Source organism: Oncorhynchus mykiss, chromosome 6, assembly GCF_013265735.2.
Source record: "Oncorhynchus mykiss isolate Arlee chromosome 6, USDA_OmykA_1.1, whole genome shotgun sequence".
Taxonomy (NCBI): Eukaryota; Metazoa; Chordata; class Actinopteri; order Salmoniformes; family Salmonidae; genus Oncorhynchus; species Oncorhynchus mykiss.
Window position 1 is genome coordinate 86,545,719 of NC_048570.1, and position 15,910 is coordinate 86,561,628.

The window sequence follows — 15,910 nt, forward strand, 5'->3', positions numbered from 1 at the left end:
TACAATATTTAAGGCCTTAACCATGCATTTTTCCAGACAATGTCAGGAATAAGTATGTTCCAGACATTTTCCTCTCGGTGTAAGTTGGTTTTGTGAAGGAAGATTTCCATATTTATTGCATCAAGATTTCTCAAGCCCATGCCTTCCAATCTGAGTTCTGGATAAACTTTGATCATTACCAAAGTTAAGATGAGTTTTCATTAGTGTTAGACCACTGAGAACGGCATTGATCACAGAAATAAACTCAAAGGTATTGGAAACTCTTTCAATGTTAAATTGTTCATCTGTGAGAATATTACCCCTGTTGCAGAAAACGTCAAGAACAAAGTCAATATTCCTCATGCCAACTGGGGTAGAACAATGACTTACAGTTATGTCTGAATTATTCCACAAAAGAGCTTTGTGGGGAAAAATTGAGGGAAACACATTTTCCAGGCCATTAAAGCTTGTTGGTGAAACCTATCCAATTTAGCGGGTCATTTTTCAGGAATATAATTACATTTCAGTAAAAATTGAAGACCTCCCAACTTACTAAACATTATTTGGAATGAAATACCATATTGAGTCAGTGTTGATCAAACATCTTTTCCACCAGTTGATCTTGAAAGTGTTTGTCAACACAGTCCAACACTTCCAGACCGCCTTCAGCTCTTTTATTAGAAAGGACTGACTCTTTTTAGTTTGAGACTCATTTTTTCCAGATGAAGTCAAAGGTCTTATATCTTTACAAGTAGCAGGATTTACAAATAAAGACAATGAGCGGTACACAAAACGAGACAGTCCCTCTGCCTTGGACAGAAGTACTCTCCCAAGTACAGAAAGATCTCAGCCAATTATTAAATATATTTCATTTTAGACGAGAAATTCATGTTTAAGTGTGTTTTTGACAGATTTATTCCTAAATATTTAACACATAACATATTTTCTATTTCTTTATCATCAGAGTCAAACAAACAAAATATTTCACATTTAGAAACATTGAGTTTTAATCCCGATGCAATAGAAAATGCTGTTAGAGCATTAAGGACATGGGCGACCTGGTCTTTGTCTCTTAAGAAAAGAGTAGTATCATCAGCCAGTTGGGAAATGTAGATTTCTTTGTTGAAAATGGTCAAGCCATATACATTTGCATTATTCAGAATATCTAGAGATAGAGAAGTTCCACAGCCAAAATGAATAAAAATGGTGAAATTGGGCATCCCTGTCATAGACTTACGTTGATATGGAATCTTTTGGAAGCATTAAGGTTTAGTAACAACTATTTATATCTTTGTAAACATGCAAATGACTTTGATAACATTTTTGGATTCGGTGAAAATTTTAATTGACCTAAAAAGAGATTCATGTTCAATTGTGTCAAAGGCTTTACAGAAGTCCCAAAAAATATTACATCTGAATAATCTATAAGGTCCAAGGCTAAACGAATGTTAGAGCTTTTGTGACGGCCCTTCATAAATCCTGTTTGAGTCTCATTTATAATGGTATCTATTCCTTTAATCGTTTGGCATAAACCAGAGCAATCAATTTGTAATCAATATTTAGTAAAGTAATTGTTCTAAAATTGTCAATGAGAAAAGGGTCTTCATCGGGCTTCGGAATCAATTAAATAAGGCCCTGTTTCATAGTGGAGACCATTTCCCCACTTTTGATGCATTCTTGAAACATATTACAAATCGGGTATTCTAGTAACTCCCAAAACTGTCTATAGAATTCAACTGGCAGACCATCAGGGCCAGGTGATTTCCCTTTTTTCATTGAATTCAGAGCCTCTCTAATTTCTCCAATTGACACAGGTGAATCGCAAACTGAGTGGAAATCATCCTCAATTACAGGGACATAATTCCGAATGTGGCAAATGTAGCTTTTACAACCATCTCCCTGAAATTGAGAGCTGTAAAGGTTTTCATAAAATGAATTGACAAAGGATGTTATTGTAATGGGATCTTACACAAAACATTGTTAATTTTGAGTGCAGTTAGATTTTTTGTAGTTTCTCTATTCAAGTGCAAAAAAGTAACTAGTATTTCTTTCCCCCTCTTCAATCCATTTTGCTCTTGACCTTTGCCATCTCTCAGACCCCTAGCATTCAGACTTACGATATTGAGTGAGTTGAAAACAAACTATTGCATTGAAAAGAGAAAGAACCCAAATGACATAACATAAGTAGTAACGTGAACAATAAAACAGTGAACCTTGAGGATGCTTTCTCCTGTGAGATATTCAGCCTCTTGTGAACTGAAGGAAAATGATGAAACAGAGAGCAAAGATACATTTTTGGGGAAGCCTGGCATCACTTGGTATCCATGACTACACAAGAGCTGTGCCTGGTTTTGGAGCTTTGCATTGAGGCCTAAGTGTTACATTGGTAGTCTCAGACCAGTCTTTTGCCTTATGAGCGGTCTTTCATGTGCCTTTTTCTCAGGAGTGACTTGTCTGGCCACTCTCCCATCAAGCACAGATTGGTCAAGTGCTGTAGACGTTCTCCCATCTCAGCCAAGGAACTCTGTAGTGTTGTTGTTGGTTACCTCACTGACCAAGATCCTCCTTGCTCGATTGCTCAGTTTGGTCGGACGGCTACGCAGTCTGAGTAGTTCTATTATGGAGTACACTGCTCTTGGATACTTTCAACACAATAAATAATTTTATACCTTTCCCCAGATATGACTCATCACAATTCTCCCAGATCTAGGGACAGTTCCTTGTACTTCATGGTAGTTTCTGCTCTGACATGCGCTGTCAACTGTGGGACCGTATACTGTACAGACAGGTGTTACTTTATAAATCATGTCAAAACAATTGCATTGGCTACAGGTGGACTCCAATCAAGTTGTGGAAATTGGAAGCTCAATTTGGAGTGTCATCGTAAAAGGGGTGTGAATACTTACATAAATGTGAAGACATTTCTAAAGACATGTTTTCACTGTCATTATTAGTTAGTGTGTAGATGGATGAGGGGAAACACTTTCAATTCAGGCTGTAACAATGTGGATTAAGTTTGAAAGGCACATCCTCTTCTAGATAATGAGATGGATCCTCTGAGGGTGTTTTCACATAGTCCTCTTCAGAGGACTGAGATCGGTTCTTTTAAAGTCAACTCTTGAGGGGGATTTTTTGGGGGAAAATAGCTGTTCTCTCTATTCACACTGCCCTGGACTTTGAATGACTCAACTCTTTTGCCAGTTCACTTTATTTTTTTTTAGGTCAGTCCTCTTTGCATTCACATTGCTATGTTTAGAAAGGAACATTCACTCAATGCACTCGTGGTTTATACAAAGTGCAGGACAAGTCCTTCCATCAGAACGTGTTATCGGACAGCTAGATATAAACCTACTTACTTATATGTTGCAAGCTAATAGATTGCATTTAGTTAAGATGCAACAATTGTAATCAGAAGATACTATTAACATTGGCAACAATAAATATAATAACTGCAGATTCAATAATGCTGTAATTGGGTGTACAATGTTCAATCTAGGCTACTGCCCCTTTAAGAGCCTGAATTGATTTCATACCCTAAGTTCTGATTCTCACCAAATATATGTTGTCTTCTCACACTATTCAAACCCCACAATCTAATCAGCTTATGAAGCTCTCAGCCTATAGATCAAATATTCAAACCATTTTGGACAACCATTCTGCGTGTGAGGGGTTATGGCAGGGGAAGCAGTGTTGCAGTAGTCTAGTGGGTGGGGTTATGTCAGTAGTCTAGTGGGTGGGGTTATGTCAGTAGTCTAGTGGGTGGGGTTATGTCAGTAGTCTAGTGGGTGGGGTTATGTCAGGGGAAGCAGTGTTGCAGTAGTCTAGTGGGTGGGGTTATGTCAGGGGAAGCAGTAGTCTAGTGAGTGGTGAGGAAATAATGACAAGCCAACCTGGGGAGCGTTGTGTTCACATTGCCCTAAATAGGGGAACTGGACTGAGGAATTCAAGCGAACTGAACTGGAGATGGTCTCAGTTCGGTTCACCTTTAAGAGGTCTGAGTTACTTTGACTTGTTCACACTGGACAAAAAATGAAGGGAACCGGCGGAGTTCACAAACTGTCTGAAAGGGACCCAGTGTGAAAACACCTTTAGACAATATTGAGATGGAGGCAGGCTGTGTGATTGTTTTAGCCTGGGATTCAATCCGATCACAGGTAATAGACATTGCAGCTTTAAGGTAATGTACCCACGGTAAATGCTGCATAGGTCAGTTCAGTGGGAAATTGCCTGTAAAAGCTGCAACGTCTATTACCCACAATCGGATTGCATCCTGACCCTAGGGCTGTATTCAATCAGATCCGCTTTAGCCGACATCCACATAGCGGTTGTTTTGGTGGTGTCGGAAGTGGAGCTGCTTTAGAGCTGTCAAATCCACAAACGGACATTGCTATCGGCCTGTATGGAATCGAATGAACAGAAATCCCATGCAGCTCGATAATCTATACATCCCAATTTTTCAATGTGAGCATAATTATTTCTATATATCCTACACTTTCTCGTTCTGAACTTAACGCTAACTTAACGCTAGTGGGGCGAAGCTGCTCAATGATTTGACGGCTCCAACACACTTCTTCCTCCCGACCACTTTATTTGTATTATATTTGAGTCATTTAACAAACACTTATCCTGAGTGCATAATGATTTGATTTCCTTTTTCATACTAGTCCTGCGTGGGAATCAAACCCACAACCCTGGCATGGCAGGCACCATGCTCTACCAACTGAGCCACAAGGGAGATCTGCTATTGTTGGTTAACATTTGATGTGATTGAATCCCAGGCTTGGAGTAAGATAATGTGTGATTGTGACCTTGCAAAAGAGACCGCTACAGTGTTTCCTTTCCACTTGTCTTTATTGACAGCGATATGAAACGTGTCTAGACTCCTCTGGGTGTTTTGAAGTTCATTCCAACGGTAGGCTGGGTGACCTGCAGGTTCGACAGGTTGCCGAAGTCCTAACAGAGGAAAGAGTTCAGATTTAGTCAAACAATTCCTCACCTAGCTTTAATGAGCATTACATTCTGAGGTCCATCATAGGAAGATAACACTGACGGTGCCCAGCAAAGACGGGAAAGCTTTCCAGTGCCCTACTTGTCCTCAGTATTGGGAAAGCTACCAATTACTTGGCAGCAGAAGTAGTTGAGCTACAGTAATACAGAGCAATATGTGATCAACTATAAGACACTATCAGAGAAACAGTGCTTAACGAAAGTAGCTCACTACATCAAAACTAGTGTGAAAAATGATCATATCTAAATCCGATAGACGCATTTCTATTGGGCACGGACGATATTGTGAAATCTCCCTTGTAGTGGTGTTAACACAGCAGGAAAAGTACAGAGTTACAGTCTTTAGGTCGGAAGCGACTTATTAACGTTCCAATACTGCACTAATCACTATGACCAGCCCAGTGTGTGTTTACATTCTGCTCTGTTATGCCCAGTGTGTGTTTACATTCTGCTCTGTTATGTCCAGTGTGTGTGTGTTTACATTCTGCTCTGTTATGTCCAGTGTGTGTTTACATTCTGTCCAGTGTGTGTGTTTACATTCTGCTCTGTTCTGTCCAGTGTGTGTGTTTACATTCTGCTCTGTTCTGTCCAGTGTGTGTGTTTACATTCTGCTCTGTTCTGTCCAGTGTGTGTGTTTACATTCTGCTCTGTTATGTCCAGTGTGTGTGTTTACATTCTGCTCTGTTCTGTCCAGTGTGTGTGTTTACATTCTGCTCTGTTCTGTCCAGTGTGTGTGTTTACATTCTGCTCTGTTCTGTCCAGTGTGTGTGTTTACATTCTGCTCTGTTATGCCCAGTGTGTGTGTTTACATTCTGCTCTGTTATGTCCAGTGTGTGTGTTTACATTCTGCTCTGTTATGTCCAGTGTGTGTGTTTACATTCTGCTCTGTTATGTCCAGTGTGTGTTTACATTCTGCTCTGTTATGTCCAGTGTGTGTGTGTTTACATTCTGCTCTGTTATGTCCAGTGTGTGTGTTTACATTCTGCTCTGTTATGTCCAGTGTGTGTTTACATTCTGCTCTGTTATGTCCAATGTGTGTGTTTACATTCTGCTCTGTTCTGTCCAGTGTGTGTGTTTACATTCTGCTCTGTTCTGTCCAGTGTGTGTGTTTACATTCTGCTCTGTTATGTCCAGTGTGTGTGTTTACATTCGGCTCTGTTATGTCCAGTGTGTGTGTTTACATTCTGCTCTGTTATGTCCAGTGTGTGTGTGTTTACATTCTGCTCTGTTATGTCCAGTGTGTGTGTTTACATTCTGCTCTGTTATGTCCAGTGTGTGTTTACATTCTGCTCTGTTATGTCCAGTGTGTGTTTACATTCTGCTCTGTTCTGTCCAGTGTGTGTGTTTACATTCTGCTCTGTTCTGTCCAGTGTGTGTGTTTACATTCTGCTCTGTTATGTCCAGTGTGTGTGTTTACATTCTGCTCTGTTATGTCCAGTGTGTGTTTACATTCTGCTCTGTTATGTCCAGTGTGTGTGTTTACATTCTGCTCTGTTATGTCCAGTGTGTGTGTGTTTACATTCTGCTCTGTTATGTCCAGTGTGTGTGTTTACATTCTGTCCAGTGTGAGATAGGAGGCTACATCGTTGCTGGATGAGGTCAGAGTACTCAATCCACAAGCACGTCCTGATAAGAAAACATCACGTTTAGACTGAAACTGTAGGTAGGCAGTGAGATCTGAGAAGTGAGGTTTTGAACATACCAACAGCTTCAGCATCTCCTTGGTGTCGGGATCCACCTCGATGATCTCCTGGTCCAGAGCAGACACCTACAGACACGAACAAAGACCATCAGCTTTACAGTGGATCTCATAGGAACCTATCAGGAGCCAGTGTTCTCAAGATAGACCCGAGCATGAGTGTCTGAAAGATACAGGGTTTGAGAGGGATAGACGGCCCAACAAACACAGGGAAAATCTGTCAGTTCCATCTTCCTGCATTATCAATGACCTGGCAACAACCATGCCACAGCCACTTTCGATACAGGTAGGCACCAAATTACAATCTTATAGATATCACAATCAGCAAGGACATTTCTCAAGTTATCTGAAGCAAGATTAAGGACCAAACTGCAAGGTAAATCTGAGCCATATATTCAGAGAGTTGGGACAACTGTTCTTAATTGTAGACATTCAGTTAGATAGTATTGTTTAAACATCCCTCATGTAATATTATTAAAGCGGAGGCTAACGTGGCTACCATAGAATGTTGTAGTGTCATGTAAATGCATCGTAACGCAGGAACCTCAATGTCCCAACTCTCTAAATGCACGGCTTGGAGGTAAACCAACGAGGAACCCCACTGACCTCTGGGACATAGTTGTCCCTCCTCTCCCTCTCCTCCTCCTGCAGCTTGATGGAGATGCCTCTGACGGGGCCCCTCTGGATACGCTTCATCAGATGGGTCACATACCTAGGAAGGGGACACGCATGGGAGAATTACAGACGATACAGTGAGATTTGGGCTCATATATGACTCTATTTATGCGTAGGAATACCTGGGAAAAAAATTTCTTAAATAAAAAAAATCACTGAGCTGATTTCCTGGTGCTTTTACAGCCTGTTATGTCCAACAATGACAGAGATAAGCACTTGAGGGTGTACTGTACACAGATGGGTACTTAGAACAGAACAGTATAGAGTAGACGGAGGTCAGTAAACTAGCGCATGGATTTAGGGCATATTTTTTATTTTACCTTTATTTAACAATGCAAGTCAGTTAAGAACAAATTCTTATTTACAATGACGGCCTACCAAAAGACAAAAAAGGGATGGGGGCTAGGATTAAAAATAAATTAAAATATAGGACAAAACACCCATCACGACAAGAGAGACAACACAACACTACATAAAGAGAGACCTAAGACGACACAGTTTAATTCCTGGCCTTGAAAACAATACAACATCTGACTCTAATAATCCCTTAATCATAGTTTGACGAGTGACATAACTAAGACCGAGTCCGTAAAACATGTTTCATGATGTTTGATTAGACAGGGAGGCCTTGCAGTGGTTTACTGACATTGTATCAATCAGCTTTGAAAATGATCTGATGTGAAAAAGACCAACTGGTGGCAAAAAATATCAGAATTGGGTTGCCCAAGTGGGCACCTACAGACACTACAATTTGAGCGTCTCTTTCCAATCCCTTTTATTGGTAAGTGGCAAAGATCACTGACTATGGTCAACAACCACTAGGTCTACACCTACAGCACAGGGACAGTTCTCAAGCAGATGAGGAATGAGGCACAGGGCCTCATGTTGCCAAGACAACCTCTCACCCCAGAAGCAGGCTGGGCCAATTTGAGAAAACAAACAAAACAATGCCACAAACACTCAGATAATCAGAATGAGACTTCAATCAGAAAGGCTTTTACCTACTTGTATATTTGCAACAAGAAAAAAGCCAATTTCTGCATGACGGCTCAGGAAGCAAATAACCTACATTGGGATCAGACAATTATTAAATGTGCAACAAGCCCAATATTGAAACACCACTTGTCTACAGTAAGGCCAAATATCTCCGACTTTGACATGGAGACTAGAGGTCAACTATCACTGAGAATGAAGTGAGCACAAGTGTTCAACTATTGAGCCAATACTAGTCCTTTAAATAATAGGACTATACTTAGAACATCTTAAACCACTGAACAACCGATGTGCACAAACATACAGGAACACAACACATCTATTATAAAGAGTTCTTCAAAGCAGTTCACAACAAGTATATTATGTTTAAGATATCCATGCAGGAACTGAATCCACAGCCTTTCCAACCTTGACATTGCCAGCGTCACGCTCCAGCTCCAACCAACTGAACCAAGAATAGCAGCTTACAATTTCTTTACATTATTCTGTCTGTAAGACAAAGCAAAAAAGCCCCTGATTTAACACAGGAATGTTGGACATGGAGCTAAGAAGCCTGCCGTGGTTCAGCAACACAAGCTCCTTGAAGCGACAAAATAGTAAGCCTTCATTTGGTCAGACTTGCACCCTTCTAAAAGTACTGAGCGTAGCCGTACTGCACTGGCCTGGTTATGGATACGCCACAGACGCTGGAACTGTGCTGGAAACTACAATGTGGTAAGAAAATATCTGAGCAAGCACAGTACGATTTGGGTCAGCAGGATCATGTGACAGGGGCATTAGGTGGTTATTGGGTGGTCTGAGGCCTGAAAGTGACCCAAGCTTCTATTGGAGCATTCACTCACCCAGAGATCTTGTTGCGCAGCTTCTTGCTGGGGATGATGGCTATCTCCTCACATACCCTCTTGTTGACGTGGAAGTCACTGCCCAGCCGGGTGTAGTACTTCTCAATGATGACCCTGGCGGCCTTTTTTACCGTCTTGGTCCTGACTCGTCCCTGTTGGGAAGACCATCAGCTTGTTAACGGCAGAATCACACCAGTTTCTTGAGACAATACCTCTAAATTGCATATCTGTAACTACTACACATCATCACTGCAATTATTCATGTTCACTTGGAATTGTTTCAACCTCTGACAACTGGTAGCTTAATGCAAACTAGCCCAGCAAAGCACAAATACAGGAACAATACTCAACAGAATATGCATAGCTAGTTAGCTAGATGCATAGTGCCAACTGTTTCTTCTGGACAGCTAGCTAGAACTCCTTGAGGGACAAGTAACTGAATTTGACATCAACTAACATTAATTCCTGGCTGGCTAGCAGACCACCACAAGACCATTGACATAAAATAACTTTAGTTAATAACTGCACGGGTATGGATGGCAAGATAGCTAGCTAAGCAGCTAGTTAGCTAATAACATTTCTAGCTAAACAATCTTAGCTATATCCAGCTAACTCGAATTCTTACCAGATGGACTACGTACTACACGACCCGTAAACACAACTAGCCAGCTAGTTGATATAGTGGTGCCGCTCGCTAGCAGACCAGTGACTAGATTGAAAGATCTTGTGCTAGCTACCGGCAAGCTAGCTTGCTACATTCACAAGCTAGGGAAGCTACACAATAAACTGGTAAATAAAATGCAACAAATCACAAATAAATATCTGTGAAAATATGTCGTATTTTAATTAACATTTGATATGCTTGTAGACGTGTCTGGAACTGATGAGAGACAAGGATTGAAACAGATTGTGATGTATTCAACTTTGTTAAATACCCACCATGTTGGCTTGGGCTGGCGGAAAAGAACTGGGGAAGTTGTGACCGGAAGTTTATCTACGATGCAGGAAGAAAATGCTGCAGACATTTGTTTTTGTAGCTTTGCAACACTGCCCGCTACTGGTTGTCTACATTTGACACACAAAAACATTTTGTGCATTGAATTTTATACAAAATGTACCGATCCAGTCCACTTCGTAGTACAATAGGCTCCCGAGTGGCGCAGTGGTCTAAGGCACGGCATCTCAGTGCTAGAGGTGTTACTACAAGACCCTGTTTCGATTCCGGGCAGTATCACAACCGGCCGTTATCCGCAGTCCCAAAGAGCGGCGCACAATTGGCACAGCGTCGTCCGGGTTAGGAGAGGGTTTGGCAGCGGTAGGACGTCATTGTAAAATAATTATTTGTTCTTATGGAATTTAAGATTCACTGAGTGTAACAATGTATTTTTACTGGTGTGGAAGAAGTAGGCTGGCTATACATTATGTTCAACGTTTTGTCAACACTTAATAATTACGTGAATCACATGTTTCTCAGGTTTAGGCCTACATAGCATGACATTACAGGAACTGTTGCAAAAAGGTTTTGTATTAAATTATACAGCTTAGTAGTAATGTATGATCAAAGGTACGGCCCACGAAACCTTGAAAGCTGATGCAGTGCAGCTGCAACCTTGCAGGGAAAAGTCACAGGGAGATTCAATTGTGAGTCCACTCTCCTCAAACCCCATTTGGAGAAAGTCGGAGGGGATGAACCTCTGGCTCTCTCTCATTCAATAGGTTTTAGAGGAGACGAGAGGATGTAAGGAGTACGCAATTTAGATTCGCCCATAGGTTGAACGTGACCTGAGAAGATGTGACCATAAAAATATATATTTTTTTATGGGTGACATGCTTTCTCAGCAATTCTAAGATGGCTCATTATAATGTAATGTGACACTGTACTGGAAAAAACAGACCCATACTCACAACAAAAGGTTAAGAGAGATTTTTTTATTAAAAAAAAAAAGAAAAAAAGGGTGCAAACGTGTGTTTCCCCTTTAAAGCGTGGAGGGAATAAAAAGTGAATTTGTAAGGATACATGTGACACGTCTCACACGAATCCCTAGGGAAAATATGCCTTTCAGATAAAGTCTGGTCATTTATCTTTCTGTACTTAAAATTAAATTATAATAAAAAGAAAGAAATCAAAAGATGGGTCCTTCATTCATGAAGCCCTTAACCTAGGTTAAACCATTCAAATAGATTTGAAGTAACATTCATATTTCAACACAATATTCATAATACAGTTGTAGGATTCATTTCTTAAATCATAGGTTTGAAAATAAATTGCCAGAGCAAGAGTAGGGCGATAAACTTGTGGTACTGTACAATTCTACTTTCCACAGTTTGAAAGAAAAAACATCTTTATATTCTTTAACAGAATCCAACTGACAAAAACAAAAAAATATATAATGGTGAACTCTGTAAAACCTAAAAGAATTAAAACATTGCAGTCATGTGTCACACCCAACTTCTCTCCCAGACATATACAACCAACCCAAGACAACTCTACAGTACAACGACAGGAAGAAAGTGCCAGAGAACCCCCCCCCCCCCTCCCCCCCAAAAAGACTGGCCATCTCTTTCCTTTCATCCTCCTCTACGCTGCTATAAGGATTTACATGCCATTTGGACATGCAGGAAATAAGATGGTGAATAACACAAGACAAGTCAATTGAAAGCAATGAGGTCTGACTGACAGGCAAGGTGTAGTACTGTATAAGCAATGACACCTGAAATTGGAATGTGCTGTGAGTAGGACTTATCAAGCCAATGGGAGGACTTTGTAGAGCTCCATTATGCCCAGAGAGAATAACTTTGTACGGGTGGCTTAGCTTCATACGTCCACCTCAGGAAGCCTTGCCATTAAAACAGGCAGACATCTGCTCCAGATAAGCCATGCAAATACACACTATAGCAAATATTCCTCATTCTAGACAGGCTGTGGAAAGGCTTGAGGAAACTAGAATGTGCATATCAATTTGTATTATTCATGTTTATCAGCTGTAAAGCCAAAATTGCAGGAAGGAAATGAATTTCAACAGTGATACAACACCTGCATTAAGACCACTGTTAACAGTAGGATACAGACACAAAGTATACAAGTGACGTTCCACTCCAAAATAAAATGGTCCACTGAAATGGAAATGTACGGTTGAGGAGTTAATTAAAACAATTATTAATTGACAAGTGGTTCAATAATTATGGTATTACTCTCAGCCACCTTAAGAACACAATATAGACTTTAAATCGCTAGCTCCAAACCACAATGTTCACTTTCAACATTACAGATGGGTGAAACAAATATTTAAAAAAAAAGGTCAGTGGGACACGAGGTGGAATTCCATCAGAGTTCTAGTTGACATTTTCCTGGCACAGGTGACGGTGGCAGATAGTAGTCCATAAGGATGGCATTAGGAACAGAAGGGACCATTCAAGGCCTTTCTCTGGATGTCTGTCTCACTAGATTCAACAATACCTTACACTTTCAAAGTGAACTGGTATGTCACAGTGTAACTGTAATGACTAGTCTACTGTGGGTCAACTAAAAGTAGTGCTTCTCAAAACATCCTCAGGAGACAGCCAGAGGATGCACATTATTGTTCCAGCCCTGCACTAACACACAATGACTCCAATATTCAGGGAGTTAGTGATTGGCTGAATGAGGTGTTAGCGCTGGGCTACAACACATCACCCCCGCACCCCGAGAACAGACTGAGCAACACTGGATTGAAGTCCTGACAGAAAAGCCTTCATACACCCAGCAGGTGGAGCCATTCTGCTGACATGCTTGACATGAACCCCTGACCCTGTTATGCAGCAGCGACTGATGTTCCTGAACGACAGAATGCCAATCCAACCCTAGGCTAAACCACGAACCCAGAGACATCCAACAGAGGCAAGCTAGACAGCAATGCCAAACCCCTCCCTCAAAACACCCATTCAAGAGGCACTATGAGGAATATCCGTCATTCAAAAACGCCTTTTCCTCACCAGTTATTCCCTCAGACATCTCAGAGGAATACCGTACTGACCTATAAAACGTAAAAGACAACAGAAGAAGTCCAATAGATGTATCATATTCGAGTACTCTCAACACAATAACTTACACCCCAGAGGAACGAGCTCAAGTCACAATGGTGAGAAAAAATATATATATACACAATATCATTATGCACATACAAGCATGCCTGCTCATAGAGGTCTGTAGAGCCGGTTGGCATCCCCTCAGGCATTGTGCCTCCATATGGGACGACCAACCTGGGTTATGTTCAGCAGGGAGAATTTTTTTTCCAAAACGAGAGGTACTACCTGACCTTGTACAATAACACCGCTTGATTACAGTTGCAAAACGTTTGGCAACAGTGTGCCCTACTGAACACAACCATGGTCACTAGGACATCAGTATCCAACACCCCACCAGGAGGCGACATCACATCATACATTAATGTCTAGGGTGTGTATGACTGTGTGTTTACATATGTCATGGCACAGGGGTTAAACAAGGAGGGGGTTTAAAGACAGAATTGGTTAAGTGTATTGTTAGAACAGACCTAGCACACAAGGCCGCTACAATTAAGTATATTGAGCACATCCATCAATACAGTACGGGGAAAGCAAGGCCTTAGGTCAATAACAGTGGGTCAACAAATGTAGTGCAGTCAAAAGTCTAGCTTTTTGTCCCCCTCTGTCCGTTTCTCATACTTCATGGCTATTTGAAAGAGAAAAATACATTTGCTCACATTTGAAATTCACATTAGCTATATATTTAACAAAAAAATCTACATAATTACATAAAACCCAAAAGTCACTCCTATGGAATTAATGCTGTGAAGAGGATAGGCATGGTGACATTGTCGACGTCCAGTTTGTTTGTTCAAGGCAATCCTCCATGACACTTGCAAGGAAAAACAAAAAGTGATATTGAAAAAAAAAACACCATTTAGACAGATTTTTACCAGGTACTTCTTAATATCCTTTTGAGGCAATCCCATGTTTTCCATTTGGGACTTGGCATTTGGGATCAATCATCATTAATGGTCTCACAGATTATGCTTTGCAGCACAGGGCAAATACACTGGAAACAGAGGGGCAGAAAATGTGAAAGAGCATTCCCTCAACACAGAAGAGGAGATCATTCTACGAGACCAGGGGCTTACACAGTGTGTTGCAGCGTTATTAACATTGCAGATAGAGATTGAACGCACAAAGCTGACATGGCACTGAATTACATGACAGTTCACTGACAAACATCCAAATTAACCCTAAAAGTGTTGCCCCTAGTCAACATTATTTCTGAACCACCCATTGTATAGATACTGTACCACCAGTGAGGAACTGAACTCCACATAGGGTGGTATGTTATGTCATTACATTAAGCAGGGACCATAGATATCCTCTCAGTATGGAGAGCCTGGCCTCCTGCGTCACCCTCTCCTGGCTCTGTGGGGTGCTGGTTTGGTTAAGGCATTGGACAGTAGCAGTAAAGACGACACTCAAGCCACCACCTCCCTCTCTTCTCTCCTTAGCGTGCAGTGTGAAGTAAAGCCCACTCGGTTGCTACCATGTGGACACTGTTACGCTGAAGTCCAAAGCGTTTATTGAAGGGTACCAGTTCCAACTGATATTGGTCCATTATTTACATGTAGTCAGTCAGTAGCCAACAAGCTTTCCTCTCCCAGGACTTGTCCCATCTACTAAATTCTCCAATAGACATTTAACTTCCCGCCCATACATTCAGTGTGTGTTTATGAAAGAGCAGGAGGCTGACAGACCGTCTGTTGTGTTTCCATTGTCCAGCCCATCAATCAAGCTTAAACTAATTGCAAAAGCCAAGATCCCAATCCCGGCAACAACGGGGCCCGGCAAATACTCCCAAGCATCGTGGAGGAAAAACGACTCAATTCAAAAAGGAATTCCCATCGACAGACAGCCACACTTGTTTTGGTGTGTGTGTGTGTACGCACATCGCCTCTCATCACTCTCCCGTGGTCTTCTTCGTTGGTCTGAATGGGACTTAATTGATTTTCTCGATTAAGAACCTTATCGAGCAAGACTTCTGAGCGATCTAGGGCAAGACTTTGAGCGATCTAGGCGTGCTGCTGATCATTTGTGTCGCGGGGTGTTCTTCTTCCGTTTTCTTTTGAAGAAGCAACAGCACCTTTAGATGGGGAGAGACACTGGTTAGAGGCAAGCCAACACTGGATACTATGACTGGGTAATGTCCATTAGGCACCAAATGGAAGAAAACAGACCAAAGCAGTGATGGGTCTAACATAAACTTGTCCAAAACGTTGTTTTAAAACGTGCCCTAAGGAACACCACCCTGGTAAACTGTTAAAGTGAGAAGTCATTTAATTTCAACATCTAGAGGACAAGAGGAGAAATGTGTTAGACAATAGCTGTGTTTACACAGGCAGCAGATTATATTGGCCTCAAGGGTTAGCAAAAATAGCCTGGTCCCATGTCTGTATGTGCAACAATAGCCAGGTCCCAAGCCTGTATGTGCTCTCTTCTGACTAGCCTTGCCATGCCTGAATGGAACACTGGAAATGGCATCAACATGAAGAGACTGACTCGGGCATTACAAGAAATAAGAACTACGGTGATGGTAGAGGAAAAACACATTATTGCCAAGATCCCTGACAGAGTCAAAACAGTTCTAAGAAGAACCGACAGGGGGCGTCTGAGGTAAAAGGACAAGTGTGTTTAGTACAGTGGTGTGATTAACAACAGT

The 15,910-nt window shown here is 41.3% G+C and overlaps 2 protein-coding genes and 1 non-coding gene across 6 annotated transcripts in view; all 3 read right to left on the bottom strand.

Annotated features, from left to right (window-relative positions):
• Positions 1–4,547: 4,547 nt before the first annotated feature.
• Positions 4,548–9,384, bottom strand: LOC110526766 (40S ribosomal protein S17). The gene is made up of 4 exons (XM_036981344.1): positions 9,196–9,384; positions 7,292–7,397; positions 6,689–6,754; positions 4,548–4,932 (listed from the first exon to the last, which is right to left on the bottom strand). Exons 2-4 carry the CDS (start codon positions 7,379–7,381, stop codon positions 4,855–4,857), a joined length of 234 nt encoding a protein of 77 aa, XP_036837239.1. The 5' UTR covers positions 7,382–7,397; positions 9,196–9,384; the 3' UTR covers positions 4,548–4,854.
• LOC118965097 lies at positions 6,846–6,973 on the bottom strand. The gene has a single exon (XR_005052430.1). It is a non-coding gene; the product is annotated as a small nucleolar RNA SNORA71 (small nucleolar RNA).
• A 1,720-nt stretch (positions 9,385–11,104) lies between the features above and the next one.
• The window catches only part of LOC110506207 (casein kinase I), a 45,576-nt gene continuing 40,770 nt past the window's right edge, over positions 11,105–15,910 (bottom strand). For all 4 annotated transcript variants that reach the window (XM_036981349.1, XM_036981348.1, XM_036981347.1 and 1 more), the window contains one exon: positions 11,105–15,334. In XM_036981349.1, the coding sequence (XP_036837244.1) occupies positions 15,280–15,334 (55 nt within the window). In that variant the 3' untranslated portion in view covers positions 11,105–15,279. The remainder of the gene's footprint in view (positions 15,335–15,910) is intronic.